Source organism: Buteo buteo, chromosome 3 (assembly GCF_964188355.1).
Source record: "Buteo buteo chromosome 3, bButBut1.hap1.1, whole genome shotgun sequence".
Taxonomy (NCBI): domain Eukaryota; kingdom Metazoa; phylum Chordata; class Aves; order Accipitriformes; family Accipitridae; genus Buteo; species Buteo buteo.
Genome location: NC_134173.1, coordinates 27,296,536 through 27,315,154, shown reverse-complemented (window position 1 = coordinate 27,315,154; position 18,619 = coordinate 27,296,536). Strand labels below are relative to the sequence as shown.

The 18,619-nt window shown below is 39.2% G+C and overlaps 2 protein-coding genes across 4 annotated transcripts in view; one reads left to right on the top strand and one right to left on the bottom strand.

Annotated features, from left to right (window-relative positions):
* Positions 1 to 2,146, top strand: part of NPC1 (NPC intracellular cholesterol transporter 1) — a 27,930-nt gene extending 25,784 nt beyond the window's left edge. The window contains exons 24-25 of one of the 2 annotated variants that reach the window (XM_075023140.1): positions 666 to 828; positions 1,521 to 2,146. In XM_075023140.1, the coding sequence (XP_074879241.1) occupies positions 666 to 828; positions 1,521 to 1,603 (246 nt within the window). In that variant the 3' untranslated portion in view covers positions 1,604 to 2,146. The remainder of the gene's footprint in view (positions 1 to 665; positions 829 to 1,520) is intronic. The other variant, XM_075023141.1, reaches the window with a different exon arrangement.
* Positions 2,063 to 18,619, bottom strand: RMC1 (regulator of MON1-CCZ1). Of its 2 annotated transcripts, XM_075023142.1 has the most exons (20): positions 18,277 to 18,618; positions 15,860 to 15,936; positions 14,302 to 14,386; positions 13,862 to 13,918; positions 12,707 to 12,793; positions 11,392 to 11,532; positions 9,629 to 9,732; positions 9,070 to 9,159; positions 8,853 to 8,958; positions 7,379 to 7,490; positions 6,238 to 6,282; positions 5,762 to 5,815; positions 5,319 to 5,447; positions 4,885 to 4,991; positions 4,049 to 4,168; positions 3,789 to 3,866; positions 3,523 to 3,627; positions 3,368 to 3,436; positions 2,999 to 3,224; positions 2,063 to 2,239 (listed from the first exon to the last, which is right to left on the bottom strand). In XM_075023142.1, exons 1-20 carry the CDS (start codon positions 18,433 to 18,435, stop codon positions 2,160 to 2,162), a joined length of 2,031 nt encoding a protein of 676 aa, XP_074879243.1. In that variant the 5' UTR covers positions 18,436 to 18,618; the 3' UTR covers positions 2,063 to 2,159. The 2 variants fall into 2 exon arrangements, with proteins under 2 accessions (XP_074879243.1, XP_074879245.1); XM_075023144.1 differs by lacking the exon at positions 9,070 to 9,159 and having other exon boundaries at positions 18,277 to 18,619.

The following is an 18,619-nucleotide window of genomic DNA, read 5'->3' as shown; positions in this document are numbered from 1 at the left end:
TAGGGGTCAACCTAGGCTTCTACTAGTAATAGGGGAGATCAAGACTCAGTTTTTAGTCTGATGTTACTACTACCTAATAGAGAACAGAGCCAAAAGCTTTAGCTGAACTAGTAGTTTGGATTAACCTTGAATTGTCCCGTTAAAGTTTAAGTGCTTTTCTCTTCCACATACTCAGAGGTGACTAGGAAAGGTTGTTCTGAATATGGGATGAAGTTGAAGCTTTGGGAATGCAAGCAGGGCTCAGTATTTAGGCAGTTGTCATGTCACGTAGTCTAAGATAAGCAACCTGGATGGGGTTGGAATAGACTGTTCTGGTGATACATGTACTGGACCCAGATAAGGAACTTCACTGGAATGTAAGTTACTTCAGTAATGGTTTTCATCTGTATCTGCCTGAAGTAAAAATGAAACTAAAACTAGGTGGCTGTACAGATTAGGTGGATTTTTAATCATACTGAGCCTGGCCTGTGGTGTCAGGTTCTAGTGGGACCAAGAAGTTGAACTCTTCTCACTGAGTAGGTCTTGGACGTGGTTCTAAGGTAAGGAAGTATACTGTGTATAGGAGCCTCAAATTACATAAGAATTTCAGCCAATTGTTAAATGCTTAAAGCAAATGGATTACATAAAGCCCTACTTATCACTTAAACCCACTTTTTTATTGACAGGTTTTCAGTGGTATCACACTGACCAAATTTGGAGGAATTGTAGTACTGGCTTTTTCCAAATCTCAAATCTTCAAGATATTTTACTTCAGGATGTATCTAGCTATGGTTCTGCTAGGAGCAGCACATGGACTAATATTTCTTCCAGTTCTGCTTAGTTACATAGGTAAGATGTGACAAATCTGCTCTAAAACACACTTCAAACAAAAACAGCTGGCCTACTTGTGGACACTTTCTCTCCACAACATAGAAAGGATCGCAAGGACATAAAGCAGTTCCTGAATGTGCCTCTGTCAAGCAAGTAGCTGGTCTGTTGGAAAGCAAGGGTTGACTGGTGGCAGTGCAAGCCTGCTGTTACAGGCATGCTGAACTGAAGCAACCACAGCCTGCCCTGTGGTTGTGTTGTGCTGTGCTGTCCTGTCCTTCATGGAGGTGGCTGCCTAAGCCCATGTGGCCCAACAGACAGCAGCATGATTAATGTTTCTAAACCCACAGGATGGTGGGCAGAAGCAACAAATCTGCTGTGGGACACTGTTCCTGCATTTGCAGAAGTGATCTTGCTTTGCAGTAAGGATGGTCCAAACACTGTCCTCTTGAATTTGGAAATTCATGCCTATGGTGTAGTTCTTAAAAGCAGATTTTCACTGAGCCTTAACTAAGGGGGTTAAGACTGATGGGGATTCACCTACTGCCCTTGCTGTTGCTGACAGCTATTAACAGCTGAGCAGAAACATGCTTCTGAAGTCTCATCAGCGTTAAGCTGGACCTAGACAACTAAGATCATGCATGCTTCTTAATGACTAACTGATCTGCTGTAATGTTGAGACTTGGAATAACTCTGTTTTTTCTCTCGCTCAGGCCCATCAGTAAATAAAGCTAAAACTCTAACTGCACGAGAGAGGACCAGAGGTACAGAACGGGAGAGACTCCTCTACTTCTAGTTTTTAACAGTGTTCAGTGGACTCTATGAACTGTGGCTTAGGCCCAACTGTTCTTAAGAACTGAAGCACAGCAATGTTCTATGACTATCACGCTGTAACCACCACTGACTTGACTCCTGCACAGATTCAACTAGAAGATACCAGCTGCAGCTTTGGACACAGCTTTAAACTCAGGAAATGCTACGTGTGGCTCATGTAACAGTATTACTAAAACTAGGTGTGTTAACAAGATTACTAAAACACTTCTGTTTTCAAGAGGTTGCATCTTTTTCTTCTAGAAACCTAAACCAGCTCTATTGCAAGTTGAATAGCTTTTTTTGTCAATGAAACCAAGATGAGTATGAGAATGGACTGCTAAACCACTGACACTAATTTTAAATGCAGGTCAATGCAATTTTTGTCTCTTTTTAGGGGGAAGCCATCACAAGTTATAATATTTTTAGTACTATTTGCCAAAATGTCTTGTATATACTTTATTATAAAATAGTAACTTTGTAGTTCAAAAATCTACTTAAATGCAATAAATTAAGTTTATACATTTCAGTGGAAGAGTCTTTCAGAACGTTGTGGGCTTCATGAGAGCTTGTTCTCCAAAAACTTGTTTGAAGAAGGTGACATGTTCTTCACAGTGCTCACCTAAGGGGGGGGAGGGGGCAAAATAAAAGTTAACTTTTAAACTCAAAAACTGCAAAGCAAGACTGTGTAGTTCCACTTACCTCAATTTATAAGTACTAATTCTTATCTCTAATGTCTTTGAGTAAAAGGAGTTTAACAATTTTAAAGCAGTGGAGTACTGAGGTATCTCCAGTCCTGTGACAAGTATTCTTGTGATGAAGCAGACATTTGATCTAGTTCCTGTATCTAACCAGCAGATTCATATTCATGAGAGTTCTTTACTGTCAAGATGTAATATCTTGGAGTGGGATTCTGTGTGTACAGACTATCTGGTGATTATGAACATGTTGCTGGTGCAAGCAGTTTAGCTTGGTTTTTAAAGTAAGAGGAACCATAGTATAAAACAGGCCTTGAATTTTTGTAATCTGTGGAAAGACAATTGAACTCAAAGGTTTCTTGATCCAGTTTCTGGCTTCAGGAGAAAGCACGAATTGGAGATAATGGCTCTGCTAAACTAAGCAGTGCCAGCAACTGCAAGCCAAACAGGTTCACTTAATCTGCAAGTTCCTGTTTGGCCCAGTCTCTTTACTCCTGTTTGCAGTATAGAGAGGGGTAAGACAAGTTAACTTTGGAACTATGCTTAAAGGTTAAGTCTAAAATACAGGCTAAGATGCACTAAGAGTTTTATCTTATAATACAGGCTCAACTGGATTGGAAGTAAAACAAGTCTTAGTTCTGTTTGCACAACTGAGTATCTTCATCTAACTGCTTATTGCTTACCTGGTGTGAAACTAGGGTTTCCTCGTAACCGCTGATTTCTTTGTTCAAAGAATCGGAATATAGTATAGAAAAGCATGTCATCTTCTGCTTGTTTTGCTGCATCAAGGAATTTGCGGGCTGAAATGCTGTCGTGTCCTCCAATACCCCTGATGAATCTCAAGGCAGCCAAAACTTGGTGTTTGGACAACAGAACTTCCACTATTTCATCATTTGCTGTGGAAAGTCTCTGTGAAGTCAATCACAGCTGTAAGACTATGCTTCTAACAAATGACTGAGATGCTAGTTAGTCACTTCAAGCTTGGTCAGGTAAGCTGTTTGACAAGTCTAACCCACATGTGACACTGAGTTACTATAGTCTGAAATGCTTACTTTTAACATGTCCAGAGAGAGCTGATGTGCGGGAGGGTAAATGCTTTCCAGGGATAGTAACAGACAAGCCTAGGGCAAAAGTAGAAATAACCTTAAAATTCCTGAAGACTTCCTACCTCCATCACTAGCTTATTGAAGCAACTAGTCTTACATACCAAAGGCTTTGAGTCACTGAGCACATGGTACTGCAGAAACTGATGGAGCATGTAGAACAAGTTGTGTTGAACAAGGGTTTTGATGACCAGCTCATACAAGTAGTGCTGTGAATGCAGGAAGACGACCATCAAGGTATGTTTCAATATCAGTTTTTACAATCTAGGAGGTAGCATTGTATAGGACTTAAACACATGACCAAGACTGGTCTGAAACTCCATGTAATTTCATTGAGTGAGGTGATATACTTGGCATTTAAGTACTTTACCTGAACTGCAATCTGGAACTGGTTAAGAGAGCGAATGTATTCCATCAAGACTGCTATAGTGAACTTATGAGGTGCTTCCTGGACAAGAAAAAAGTGTTAGGTGGAACTTGCACAGCTTCCCCTGTTAATGACAACCCCATAAGAACAGACATCAAAATACCTTAATTCTGACAATAAGCCTTCTGCAGGTTATTTCAAGTGGTCAACTTAAGTTTGCTGCTTTGAGACTACTGCCAAACTAGCGCTTAAAATTAACTTACCTTCTTCTCTGTAAATACAGATAAAACATGTGTGTACATGTCAGACTGGTCAATAACTGCTTGAGTGCGGACTGGACGTTTCAGGAGTGGATTACTTCTACTCAGGCCTGCTTCTACCACCTACAAGAAGAAAGCCTTTTTAAAAGAAAACTGTAGTGTTGCAGTACAGTTTTAGTCTCATCTGTACGGAGACTTGTTTTCCACTGGGAATGTAATTATAAACATGTTTTGCTACTGAGCAAATTCACATCTATGGTCATGTTATACTAGATGCATTCTGTTCAGTGTGGGCTTTCATATTTAAATTTAAAACTCCTTTTAAAAGTTATATAAATGTAGCTGCTATTATATGCCTTAAAGCCAGGAGATGAATCAACCTTATTATGTTGATACAGGCCCTCAGCTTTAGAAGGATTTTTAGAATGTGGCTGTACTATGTGAGTTAGTGTTTGAACTTGGTATTTTAACAGAAGTAATTCCAAGATGTGTTAGGGCTGCTTATGTTGTGCAGTGGTATAGTGTGCCATGAAATCAGTGGTTTGGAAACTATAGTTATGGATTCCAAGTTGCTCTTTAAGCTTCTACCCTCTCTCTGCTTTCAAGCACTGGGGTATGTTACTTGTCATGATGGAGATGAGCTATGCAGCATCTGCCACAACAGAGTGCTAAGTGGGCATCTTAGGGCACCTTGTACAGCAGACCTTCCACTGTGAGCCTGAGGCAGCCTTGAATTAGTCCTAAGTAGAAAAGATCCTGCCTTTACCATGATGCCTGCAACCTGAAATGCAAGTAGTATCATCCTATCTCTGTAAGCTGCTGTAGCTAACATGGTTTACCATAGTATAGCTTTGCTCAGCTTCCAAGTACTTCTTATATTCATGATTCAGTTTGTCAAAAACAGTTGCAATCACAGACAGTGATCCCCTTTCTGGCTCACTGAGCACTGAAAAGATAAAAAGAAAAAGGAACTATGAGGAGAAATAACCAGGGGCTTTAATGTTGCCTATTTCAAAAGGTGATCTCTACTCTAAAGAAACACTTTCAGTCATGTCATGTATTTTAACTAACTGGGGGGGGAAGTTAAATTTTTTCATGCTGTTACGTAATTCCTTTAGAATGGTGACTGAGGGTAGCCTAGGCAAATGACATTTTACAGGACCAAGCTAGCTTCAGAGGTGATCTCAAATCTAAGAACCAGCCCAGCTAACTTGCATATTTATGAATAAGCAGTATTGTACTTTCAAGAGACAGACAAATCACGTGAACTTACTTTGAGAGCATACAGATAGGATAACCATTTTGCATTCTTTCCTTTGGAGAAGGAAATCCATTAGTTTTCCTTTATCTAGCAAGAGGTTAACTACAGGTTCAAGTTTCACTTGAAGACTCCAGAGGTAACCTTGATTTGAAGGAGTAAAACAAAGTGAATTACCTTTTATAGTATAGCCTAGACATCCAACTTTTCCACCTTTAAATGAGAACACATCTAGATGATGATTTATTTGCCTTCCTAAGTCTATGTTTTAGAGCAGCATTACCCCTGAAAAGTTGTAGTAAAGATATGGTCATCCTCAGTTATCACTAGCAAGAGTAGTCATCTTACTAGGTACATCTGTTTAGTCACTTTGTTTTAGGCTGCTTTGGTGCACTGAAGGTATAAACTAGCCACCCTTTGACACTGAGTGTAGTGGAGTCAAACAGCTCACCACTTACCTTCACTTGCACTGATGATAATATCGGGTTGAAAGACAATCCAAGAAGAAGAATCTAAATGTTAAAGTTCTAACATCCATATTAACATTGATTCTAAGCTCTTGCTGCTAAATTCACATTACTGAAGCAGATCCCATTAACATTTTCATTTACTGTTACCTTTTTTGTAAGGTCTTTGACCATATTCTTGGAATTATATCTTGAATTTCATTGTGTACCTATTCAGTAATTTCATACATGCATCTCAAATGACCAAGAAATGTGGTATTGTATTGTACTAGACTTCCATATTTACAACTCCATGAAAGCATTATGGTCTCTTATGAAGCATACTATTTTGTCTTGAAGTAAATATGCATAATCAGCTAAAGCTGGACTTAACAGGTCAAGGTAACAAATGCTAGCTTCTTCCATGCTTGGTACATAGAATGAGGCTTCAGTAAGACTCTTGCACTTTTGGAGTATTTAAAGGATACAGAGTTTACATGGAACAGGAGACTGACTTGTCACAGAGGCTGGACCTGCAGAAAAATTAACATTAGGTGAAGAATAGCAGTACTCTAGCAGCTCTCCTACACTAACAAAACACAAACTACAATCTTACACTGAAAAGGCAAGTATGAATTGTAACATGTCTAGCAGTCCTACAGCATGCAAGCAAAAAAGATACACTCATTTGTATAGCCAGATCATCTGTAAAGAAAATCTGACACTGAGAAAGCAAACAAATTCTTCAAACCATGATTGTTTTGGTTTCTAGCTGAGTGAAATCAAGCATGTAAAAGTATTCCATCTCTAGTACTATAATTATATAGACTCCATTTGCTGTATTTACATGCAGCCACTTCAGTTTCTTAAAAAGCAAGACTGGCTTGTACTTTCTGATCCTAACCTTTGTTTAATGCAAACCTCCACCTGCAGATTTATCAGTCATACTTGCTATTAGTGACTTCAAAATTCAGATTGTAAAGAGCTTTTAAGGTGCAATCATTCCTATAGAAGTATCTTTCTCTTCTGTAAAGAGAACCACACTGCTTTGCCATATGCTAGTGGAACTATGCTCAGACTATTTCTAGCTACTTCCAGCTTGAGGGTAATTATCTGCTACACTTCTAGGACAAGACAACAGAAAGATAATCTAAGAAGTAGAATCTAAGTGTTCAAGTCCTAACATTGATTTTAACATTGCTTCTCAACTGGTCCTAAACTTGATTCTGAGCTTGGATTATCTTTAATCCTCTTTATGTGACTTAAGAAGTTAAATAGTCATGGCTTAAGCCAGAAAACCATGGAGTGCTTTTGAGTACACACATAAGCTTTTACACGTATGGCCAAAAAAAACCCCAAACCCCAACTTTGCTTTTATACTTCAAAGTACTATGGGAAGTATGAACCTTAAACAGCAACTCTTACTTTTCTGTAGTAGATACAAGTTTAGAACATGCATTTATGCTCAATTTCTTCTTACCTTCTTTCCTCCTTCACCCTCCCCTGAATATATATAATAGAAATGTTAGTAACCAGCATCCTAAAAACTGAAGCATTCTTGTATGCCTGCTGTTACACTTAGATAATATTGATAACAGTGTTCAGATATTTATTATATAGTAGTTCTACCTGCTACAGGTATTTGATAGGGTTGTATTGATCGAGGTGGAAGTACAAATTGATGGATGGTAGTAGATCCATCAAATTCTCCTTTTAGCTTGATGTCAAATATAACTGAAGTCTGCAATTGAGAAGAGGAAATTAGTATTCATAAATGTGAAATACCATCCATTTACATATATTCAGGCTGCTTTTCATACTTCCATCTTGTGTTCTCCATTAGAATCAAAATGGTTTGGGTTGGAAGGGATGTGCTGTGGGTAGGGACATCTTTCACTACGTCAGGCTGCTCAAAGCCCTTGACCTTGAACACTTCCAATGATGGGGCAATCCACAACTTCCCTGGGCAACCTGATCCAGGGTCTCAATACTCTCACTGTAAAAAGTTTCTTTCTTATACCCAATCTAAATCTACCCTCCTTAATTTTAAAACTATTGCCCCTTGAACTGTCACTACGGGCCCTGGTAAAAAGTCTTGGTCTTTCTTACACACCCCCTTACAAGAGATTCATATCAAATTCACTGCTTAGTTATGGATGCTAGAAACTGTGAGGAAAATTCTGCATGTTCCTATGATACATCCTCACACTCCTACCGTTCAGTCTTGTTCAACTCGGGTCACTAATGCTTATTCCCAGTATGGACCACATTTTTAGCCTTGCAGGGTAGAAGTTAGCTTCACTTTCAGTGCTAATGAAACATGACTTCAGTTATTGGTGTCTACCCTATTCAGTATGATTTTGTTTTCTGTGTTTATATGGTCCTGTTTATAGCTTGACCAAAATGCTGCAGAATAAATGCTCTGGGTTAAATGCTCATGTGTAGAATTCACATGAATTATAACTGAAATATCAATTAATCATCCTAATGAGATAAGATGCCCCAGTTCTTGAGGCTACCCAAGAGAAGATAATACAAGAAGCCAAAGCCTTTCCACAAGTTAAGAGCAACTTTAGCTTTACCACTGATCAAGCCTTGCTACTGAGATTACAGACAAGCAAGTTTTACCTGGGCTACCATATGTACAAGATCATTTTTGTTCATAGAAGTTTTTGCAGATCCAGGCCTTCAAACTAAAGGAGCATAAGTTTGTGTCATAGAAACATATAATTCAAATGTTTGCAATATGAGAAGTTCCCAGAATTAATAATTTAGTATCCAATTTAACTCTACCTCTTTGTATAATGCCTTAAAAGCTTACAGTGCAGCAGCAAAGTATCATAGAAAACTAACAAGAAGCAAAATAAAAGTGTATGAAAAAAAGGCATTAGCAACAGCCCTGATTAAATGTTAGCCCAACAAGGTAAAAGGATAACTTCGAATCTCTTACACCCTTATTGTTTTGTTCTTGCAAATACTCTGGCTTTTGGCAAAGCTAAGCACATGCAAAAATATTTTCTAGAGCTAACAGGCATCATTCATTAGCAAAATCTGCCCATAACTTCTAAAAGTTAAGGCACAACATAATATAAATAAATCATACCTCAGTATCCTGATGATGTACTACCACCAAGTTATCGACGACATTCAGTGCAAACTTTCCAGTTCTGTTCAGTTTTAAAATATGTGTCTTCTTACAGGAGCCCTCTCTACAGAAACAGAGATGAGAAGAACCGGTCAGTAAGCCTGTTCAAACTAGAAAGGCAGATGTCTCTTACACACATGTGAATTGCCACTAATGTTTTTCATTCTGTTCTCACCTTGGTAACTGATAGAGGACTACTTCTGCTCCTGTACTATTGGAAGTCCTTGAGTGATGCCTCAAATAAAGAACATAAAGCTGCCCATATCTAACGAGACAACAGGATTAAAGCATTATTTTCAAATAAGAGCTCTACCAGTCTGTTAGAGCCATACATTTTGTCCTAAAAGAACAGATGTGAGATTACCTAAGTGATCAATTAATTAAAAGTGAAAGACTAAAACAGCACTCAATAAGTCCCAGCACACAGCCTATACTCATGCAAGTTAGGCATCCAAGAACAACTCTATCAACATATCAGTTCAAAAATGAAGTAATCTCAAAATTTCTCTACTAATCAAGAACAATTTCATGTAAGACTTCTCAGTTAGCTTCCCCTCCCCACCTTGCTCCAACAGAGTTGTTTAGATGCTTTGTTCAAGGCAGCAACTGAAGCACTTTAAACTAGTAGTACTGCTAAAACAAGAAACAAGTGCAACCTTATGTTAACGTTCTTGTCTTTTCTCAGCATTCCCAAACTGTCATACCAAGAAAGACTTGATTAGTTAGATACCTACATTGTAGCCATAGCAATATCTCTTTCAGAAAGGCTGAGCTTGGAGGACTTGGGTGCTGCAGGTAACTCGATTTCAAATTTTGATAGTTTTGACATTGTTCCACTCTGTTAAACAGCAAAAAACCGCAAAGAAATCCATTGTCAAGATTTGAAACAGAAAGGTCTCAAGTAACCTTTAATCAAACGCTGCATCAATAGCTCCCCCATGAGGTGAAGAATGGTGATAGCCGAGAAAAAAAAAAAAAAAAAAAGGGTTTGACACTATTTCCTACTGGGATCCTAAACACATACTTCTGGTACTACAATTTTAGCAGCTTTAAAATCTTAATTTTATAACAGCAGCTTCAGCTAGCAAAACATTTCCATTTTAATTAAGACAAATTTGTATGCAGGTCCCGTTTACAATTGGCCTGGAGATCTCAAACAGCAGTTCTCTTAAGCTTCCTTTCTATCTTCCAGCAAAACATATGCTCCAACTCTTAAATAACTGCTTACTGGAAAGGGGAAAATATCAGTACCTTCTAACAGTCACAGTCTCCTTCTTTTGTTCCTGCTAACTCCAGAATCTGCCTTATACTCAGAGCATATTCCCGTTCCTGCCCAAGTTTTCCTCTCTCCTCTTCCTCTTTCATAGAGGATTTATATTTAAGGAAGTTTTCAGAGTTTCCAAAGCTTCTACTGAAATTCACTTCCCATTCTTATTAACTCATTCTTGAGTGTGAACACCACAGAAATGTATCTTTTGCTAGAGCTCTATTTTCAAAGGTTATTTTAGTACAGTACCATTCTCAGGAATTCTTTAAGGATTACCTTCTGAACACAAAATAAAAATTACGTAGCTTCAAGCTACAACTTAACATTTTGTGTCAAGGATGGGAAAGGATGGCCTAAATCCTTAAAAAGAAAGCTGTGAGAGGCTAGTAAGTTCCACCTAGCCTGCTAAGAGAACATAATTTCAGGATCCAATACAGACCCTACACACGATCAAACCAGGAAACCCATCTGAATGAACTGCTTTTTAATCTCTTCCCTTAGACTACTAGAGAAATCTTCCTAATCCTTTAAGAGAAGCAAGATGAATGCTGTAGTTCTTTTCCTCCTTTTTAAAGTCATCTTACTGCACGATTAACTTAAAACAGATCCTAGTTTTCACTACACACTTTTTCCAAGCCAAAAAGAAAAATATTTTCCCAGCAACCTTAAGTGTTGTCTATAGGGAAGAATACCAAGAGAAATAAATAATGTAAACAAAGTCCTCACATGCTTGGGACAATAGTTGTTTCTTAAGCACTACCTTTTTTCTTTCTGTTTCAAATTCATTCACTCACATTTGGAAAGTTATGGCTGTAAACACAAGTGGAAGGCCCTTAATTTGTCTTTATTACTGCACTACAGCGTGCAAATGCCTGTAGTAAAAGTAAATAATATATACTTGTTAAGTGAAAAAAAACTCTTGAAAGATACTTAAGTTGTCAAGTATTAGGTCACTATTTTTTTTTCCTTTCTCAAGGTCAACTGTCCAACATTAGCTAGACACACCTCTTTCCAAAGAGGACAGAAAAAAGCAAATTACTTAATTTTAAGCCATCACCTAGGAAATACCTTATAGCTTTTTGCTTTGTCCTTTGCTTATTGTCATACAAAGATGTGAACACATGCACCTCTCAGAAGAAATCCAGGAAAATCAACAGAGTATTTGAGTGAAGAAGCAGCCTAAAAAAATGGAAGCACGCAAAATGAAAAGTTTGGAACATATCCCTTTACCTTGAAATAGAATGGCTGCAGGACATTGCCAAGTACAGTGGTTGACAGAAGAATAACAGAGCTCTCTGGACAATACATGTACCAGTTGACATTAATACTCTGATTCTTCAGAAGTTTCAAACTTCGTTTCTCTGGTAATACCTGGAAACACAGATTAGCATTATATTACCATCAGGATTCCAACAGTACACAGTAGCTAGGAATGTTAAGTGAGAAACAGTTAAAGGCATTTACAGCACTAGAATTAAAAATCGGCAACCTGACAATTACAGCTTAGGCCCCAATTTACTGTAGCTAAGGAAATGTACATCAAATCCTCCTCAAATTCTAATGAGCTGAAAGGTGCTGTCTCTTCCGCCTCATCCAGGTCTGTGTATAAGTTCTGTTCACACTGGAGAAAACACCTAGCTTGACACAACTAGTGAAGTTTTTTTAAAAAGTTATTACCTTTGCTGCCTTCACTCCCTAGCTTCCTTAGTCTTTTAAGAACTAAGACAGTATAGAAATTGATTCCCTTCATTTTAAGGGCTGAAATAACTTGTCTTCAAAAACACACTTGATTTGGTCCTTTTACCTGCAGGGCTGATGTTCATAATCCTTTCAGGTGCTAAATATATTCTTCTCCCTCAATCAGCAGGAAATAATACTGCTTTTTCAGTTACTTTCTTTAGTACTAACTATTAGCAACAGTAATTATGTGAAACTACCATGTCTTAGCTCCAGGACTGGAACTATTGGGAATGCACAACTTCGGAGGAAGTTTGTAATATCCCTCATCATGAATGTCAGAAAGGGCTATTTATTAATTAGATTTCTCCAAAAACATACGCAAATTACACATAACGCAGAGGAACTCGGACAATGAGATCAACATAGGAGGAAGCTGCCAATGTGCAGAAGGGTATCACTGTCTTAGTCAATTATTTGTTCTTTGCTGCATTTTAAGCATGCACACATCCTCCCCAATGCTGATCTGTTTTGCATGAAGTGGTATTTCACATTAGATTTAAATAGGCATTTCCATACAAGCCAAGAACATCTATTAATCTAGAGTTCTCAATGCTTAATTCACTACTCCTTTATACAGTCTTTGTTAGCTGTGCTAAATAACCTGTTAATGATAAATTCCCTCTGCCCCAAAAATGTATTCCTTTCAAAGGAAAATAATCGTAGTCTGCAAACAAAATGGCAGAATTTCTTTTTTCAGTAGTGCACTTTCTCAATTAGAGAACTAGAAGAAAGGTATTCAAAGATACTGTCACAAATTTACATTTTCAAATCTCTAAATATGTCCTACAGGAGTTATTTGTATTACCTGGTAGAATTCAATTCCTTGATCTGTGATGAATACGATTTCTGTAGAACTTGTCCAGCAGAATCCTAGAATATTGGCATTCTTTGTCTTTTAACAAACAAGCAAACAAACATTCTTTTACTTGGAAAAATTAACTGTTCACATAAGCTAATATTATTAAATGAAGAACACAAGACCAAATGCAATTTAGTTATCCAATCACTGGAGTTAATACTTTTGGCCAACAAGACACCCAGCATGCATCAGCTACTTTTGTAAAGACTTCCAAAACCACATAGGAACACAACTACTGCATGACCTGAATTTTTGGCATGTAAGACTTACAAGTTTATTACACAGTCAAATTTTCTTTTCACCCTAAATACAGCCCAGTTCTTCTGGTTCAAACCATACTGCCAATTCAACCAATTCTTGACATGAAAAGCAGGTTCCTTCTGATGACAGAAATTAAGAACTAAGTGGAAACATTTGCCATGACTCCGCTCAGAACACTATCGTAACTGCTTTGCTAGAATGGTTTACTCAAACACATAATCCTAAATAATGAAGCAAAGAGTACTTCAGCTTTAAAGTCTACAGGAATAAAGGGATCTGTGCAAATCAGATGTTTAAAAATTTACTTTAGCATTCTACTACCCAAAAATGTAATTTATCAGAGGTAAAAGTTGGAAAGTACCAAACAATGACAATGGTACTTGTTTCTGGTAAAATAATCATCAAAAAACTAGAAGGGTTGTTTAAAAATACCAAACCTGGTATGCAAACTAGTAATAGCTTACTATCACTGATCAGTGAAATGAGGGTAAAAAAATCCACATTAACACATCTGGCATTAGTATAATTACTGTCCACTGTTTCTACATCATCAGCACTTTGTCTCTTCTCCTTCCCAAACCTTGACATTGTTGCATCCACAGCATTTCCAGTCCTTTGTAGGAAAGAATTAAAGTGACTGGACCAAGAAGTTTTTTATGGTATTGTTAATACCTGTTTGTTTACCTCAATTCAGACAGATAATAGTGACTACATACCTTCCAAAACACTAACATGAAATAAATGAGATATCTCAATTAGTTCTCTTGTAGAGTAGAGGCCACCAGCGTAACTAACATTAGAGTTTCACTTAAGCATGTAAGCTTGGGACATTTAACTTACCTTACATTCCTGTGTATATTCTAGCTGAGGGCTATCTGGAATAAAATTCAAAAAATCCTGCAAAAACGCCCATGAAGTATATTAGCAATTATGAAGCACAGACAGGATACATACACAGATACAAGACAATAAATATTAGTTTATCAAATTATTTTGGATGAGATGCAGAGAAGAAAAACTTGACTTACTATATTCCACTTCACCCCTACCGGGGAATTCTTTGTAGAAGCTGGCTCCCCCCCGCAATTTTTTCTTAAATGATGATACTAGCAAGACAACAATGCTGCCTGTTTAGCCTCTCAGGACGACAGAGGAATTTTCACTAGAGTTGTTGTTAGCCACCAGACCTCTTGAACATTTGTCTCAGAGGCTTCTACCCTGGTACTCTAAGTAAATTTCCTGCTCCAATTCCCTATCTGCAGGGTGTGTAGGTTTCTTACCACACTCTTCAAAGTTCTTTGCACAGCCAGTATCTTGTTCCCCAAGGAAAACTTGATGCACTTCACTTCTCCTTTGTCTTCCATCCTATACAGAAAGAAAAAGAAGTTACGAAAATATCATCTAAAATAGTTTCTTACAGAACTCTGTAATACCCCCTCAAAAAGACAATGAGACAGGAAAAAAAGTGTAATGCAAATGCTTTCTAATACAACTTATGCGTGTTGCCAGACAAGTACAGGATTTAAAATTCAGACTGGAAGATAATGGCAGTTCACTCTTCATAAGTCCTGAACACACCTGTTACAGAAACATAGCTCAGATCTCACAAATCAGCACCTGAAGTTACTACAAATGCTCACCTCTGTTGACCTATGATGTGGAACTGGAAGACTGTGGAACTATTCAAACCTACATTCTCAGTTCTGTCCCAGTGAGTCTGGAGTTCTGTGACACTCACCAACATCCTGCAATCAGCTCCTTTATTTCCAGAACTACTGCTAAGTGACACAAGCCTACTTGCTTCCTCATTAGGACACATCCTCTAAAAGAACTTCTGATGTTAAAGGGAGAGCGAGGCTGTTTTCACATCATTTGAAAAAATAAAAAAATGTATTCTTACCAAACAAGCAACAGTACAATTGGCATGAATAAGGTAGTTCTACTTCCACTATGCATTATTAAGTCCAGACAAAGAGAGAGCTAGATAGTCAAGCAGGAAAACTGTGGAACCTCCTAAAGTTCACTGAGTATTTTCAGCTCCCTCTGGATTTGTGACAAAGGTAGTCAAATTAAAAAGTCAAATAAAAATAGCAAGTTTCAGGACAGGCCCTGTGTTAATACCTGACAGACAACAGTAAACACACCTCAACTACAAATTGTTTCATCCATATCTAGATTGAAGCAACCTTCGAGCAAAAGAATACTTCCTTACATATGGACAACAGAGTGCAAAGAGCCACCGCTCTTAACAGAGGCACACATAAAATAGTTTTTTAAAGACAAAATAGTTTCATTGAAAGTACTGTTGTCAGATTCTGAAAAAAAAAAACATGTCAACAAAAATTGGAAGATATAAAAGACGACAATTTAGATTAAACAAGAAACAGGATGCAAGAAACCTACATGTAGGAAACACTGCTTGAATCAGAGGCATGAAATTCAGAAATTACGGTTCTCTACACATTTAAGTTTACTTCATTTCATTTAACTTGCTAAACTGCATCCTTGGATAAGTCACTGCTGTTGTAGGAATCACAAGTTTGAGTCTCTACACTCTCTCATATATATAGCGTGTTCTAATAAAACACTGCTGTTTAAAAAAAAAAAAAAAAAAAAAAGCCACAGCCTACCAACTTCCCTCGCACCCCCCATGACTATAAATTCATGAGGGCAAAGGATGCCACCTTAATTGCAAGATTTGTCTGAGAACAAAATCAAAAGATGATCACAACTACTTTTAAGTTTTATGCCTGAATTACAGTAGATCAGGACTAAGTACCACATAACTTTAAGATTGCAGAATTCTATCCCAAGGCAACAAAGATGAAGGTGCCTTACCTGAATGAAATAGGATTTCTATCCTCCAAACCTTTAACAACAACTCCTGTAGCTCCACCAGATCGAACAGCAAAAACCTATAAAAAAATTTTGAACATGTTTGTAGCTTATTCAAAATCATAACCTATAAGCCATTCCTTTAATTTTTTTACTAGATAATTTCTGTTCTTACACAGATCTGCTAGTTCACACTGAGATTCAGTAAATAAACAATTCCTTCCTCTGGGGCTCCAAGTTTACTTAAGAGTTGACAGGTTTCCAATGGTACTGTAACAGTCTTGTAGGCATATTCTAAACTTCGGGGCAAGTTAAAACAGTAAAAGTCTGTATAAGCTTATCTCTTTTGTTTTTAATATTCGTATTTTCCTAAGACAGGTACTAGTAAAAGTATCTGAGACATCTGGACATTGTTTAAAACAAAAAGGAAATCAGCTTGAGGATTCGGGAAAGATGCAACTCAATGACCCAGAAGTTTGATCTTGTCAGGACATGTTATTAGATAGGAATAGTTTAATAGAAATCTGCAGTTTTGCCTGTACCTAAGAAGGTTCAGCCAACTTGCACTAACAACTTAAAGAATTCCTTTAGCACAACTGCACATATATATGTAAAACCTGCTAGAGCTGTACCACTTTTTGAGCTGGAATAAGATAACTTTAAAAAAAAAAAAGTCATGCTGTTACAAACTTTAACTGGCTTAGAAAAAGAACATCAGGCAGATGCCTTATTTGTACTTGTATGTGTGGAAGCACTAGACACACAGACCAGGTCTCAGAATAACAGATATATTGTTTTGTAATATTGGCCGTGCTACTGGTGCAGTATGCTCATGCAGAAATGTAGGTGTCAAGACTATAGTCTTACTACAGCCTTACTAGAATGATAAATACTTAGTTTAACTACTTTTAGTATTGATGTAGCTAGAAAATTAAGGCAATGTTCTCTTAATCTTTGCGAGATGAGAATATAGCAAGGACAGATCCCTCAGAAGGCCGTTCACGTGGGAAACTGTCATTGAAATGGTGGTTACAAATGATTTAGAGACGCATCGGAAATTAAACAATTTTAGAGTAGCAAGAAAACATGGAGAATTAAATTTACAGTTGAAATAAGTTTCTTTCAAGTGAGCTCTTAAAAAACAGTTTCTGTGTAGTTACACCACATCCACGCTGTGATATAGTGTGTCCTGGCAGGCACAGCTAAGTAATCTTATTTCAACTGGCCCTCAAAATGTAAGTAACAGATTATGGTTGATAAAGAGAAAGGACACCAACAATTCTGAACAGAGTGCACGAGCAAGAAATGCATCTCAGAAATACTCCCCCCTCTCCACATATGCCACTGATCATGTCCACATCACACGTGGCAAGCCATGCCATTTATATGGGGAAGAAGGCTTGAATGTTTCAATGCTGTGAATGCTGAGGTCACAGAATGGTTACAGGAATTAGCAGAATGTATCCACATCCATATAAGCCTCATGACATACTGTGGATCTTTCAGCTGTACTGAGTTGAGTAGTCAGGGGCCCATAAGGATATCAAGGAGAAACACGCTTAAAAGAACTAAAGCCAAGAAATGAAAAGCAAAGCGTCCACTCAGGTCTAAGCCACAAGTAAAGCTACAAATATTAATTTTTATGAATATAAAATATTCATATGAATATGAATATAAAATATGAATATAAAAATATGAACTTTATGAATTGAAAAGGGAAAAAAAAATAACCAGAGAAATGAAGCTCAGTGAAGTGACAAAGTTTGCCAGTAACGTCGGGACATTTGGAATAGAAAGTAAAAGTGCTGACCCTAAAGAATTCCTGAAAGACCTTACGGCAATGAGAGTAAAGGCAGGTGAAATTCAACCTAATAAATCTATGTTGACACATCCGAGAAAAGAACTTCTACCATCTCTAGCAACATGACAGGTCCTGAGCCAGCAGTCACCCAGCAGCAAGACCTCGCACCGCAGCAGTTCCACAGAGGGGGAACCGCCAGAGCCACGCTGAGCAGGTGAGGGAAGGGGAGGAAATCAAGCACAAGCACGGCAGCCTCCAGACCCCTCTTCTCGCAGAGGCCACTGAGCAGCAGCAGCAGCAGCAGCCGCCGCCGCCGCCGCCGCGGGACAGGCGGAGGCAACAGGCCCGAAGCCCCGACCCCCGCCTGCAGAACCCCGCGAGGCGCGGAGGCGGGGCAGCCCCAGGGTCCGCCGGCCGCTCCCTCTCCCCCGACGCCCACCGCGGCGGGCTGGCGGCTCGCCTCCGACGAAAGGCAGCGGTTCGCCCCGGGGGAAGGGGGTGGGCCGAGGTCCGCCGGCGACGATCCGTCGGTCCCCAAACACCGCCCGGCGGCCTGTCAGGACGGAGGGAGCGCGGCCTCCCGCCGCCCCCCGCGGGGAGGGCCCGCCGCCGCGCCCACCTGCTTGTTGGCCTCGTCGAAGAAGACGCAGTTGACGGGGTTGGCCTTCTCGAAGTGCACGGGCCGCGCGCACAGCGCCAGGTAGCAGCCGCCCTCCCCGGCTCTTCCTCCTCCTCCTCCCGGCGCCTCTTCCTCCCCCGGCGGCGGCTCGCGGCTCATGGCGGCGGCACAAGTCACCCGGCGCAAACGGTTCCCAACGAGCCGAGCCGAGCCCACCCCACCTCCCGGCCGGCCGCTTCCTGTTTACACTGCCCTCCCACGTGACGCGGGACCGGCCTGCCTTAAAGGCGCAGGGCGCCGAGGCAGCGGCAGGAGGGGAGCGCGCGGGTGACCGCCGCGGCCG

Coding starts and splice junctions, on each gene's coding strand:
- RMC1 (XM_075023142.1), bottom strand. CDS start 18,435: ATGAGCCGCGAGCCGCCGCCGGGGGAGGAAGAGGCGCCGGGAGGAGGA. Junction 14,387..15,859: donor AGAAATCCTATTTCATTCAG/GTAAGGCACCTT, acceptor CTTTCTGTATAG/GATGGAAGACAAAGGAGAAG. Junction 3,628..3,788: donor AGTTCCAGATTGCAGTTCAG/GTAAAGTACTTA, acceptor CTGCATTCACAG/CACTACTTGTATGAGCTGGT.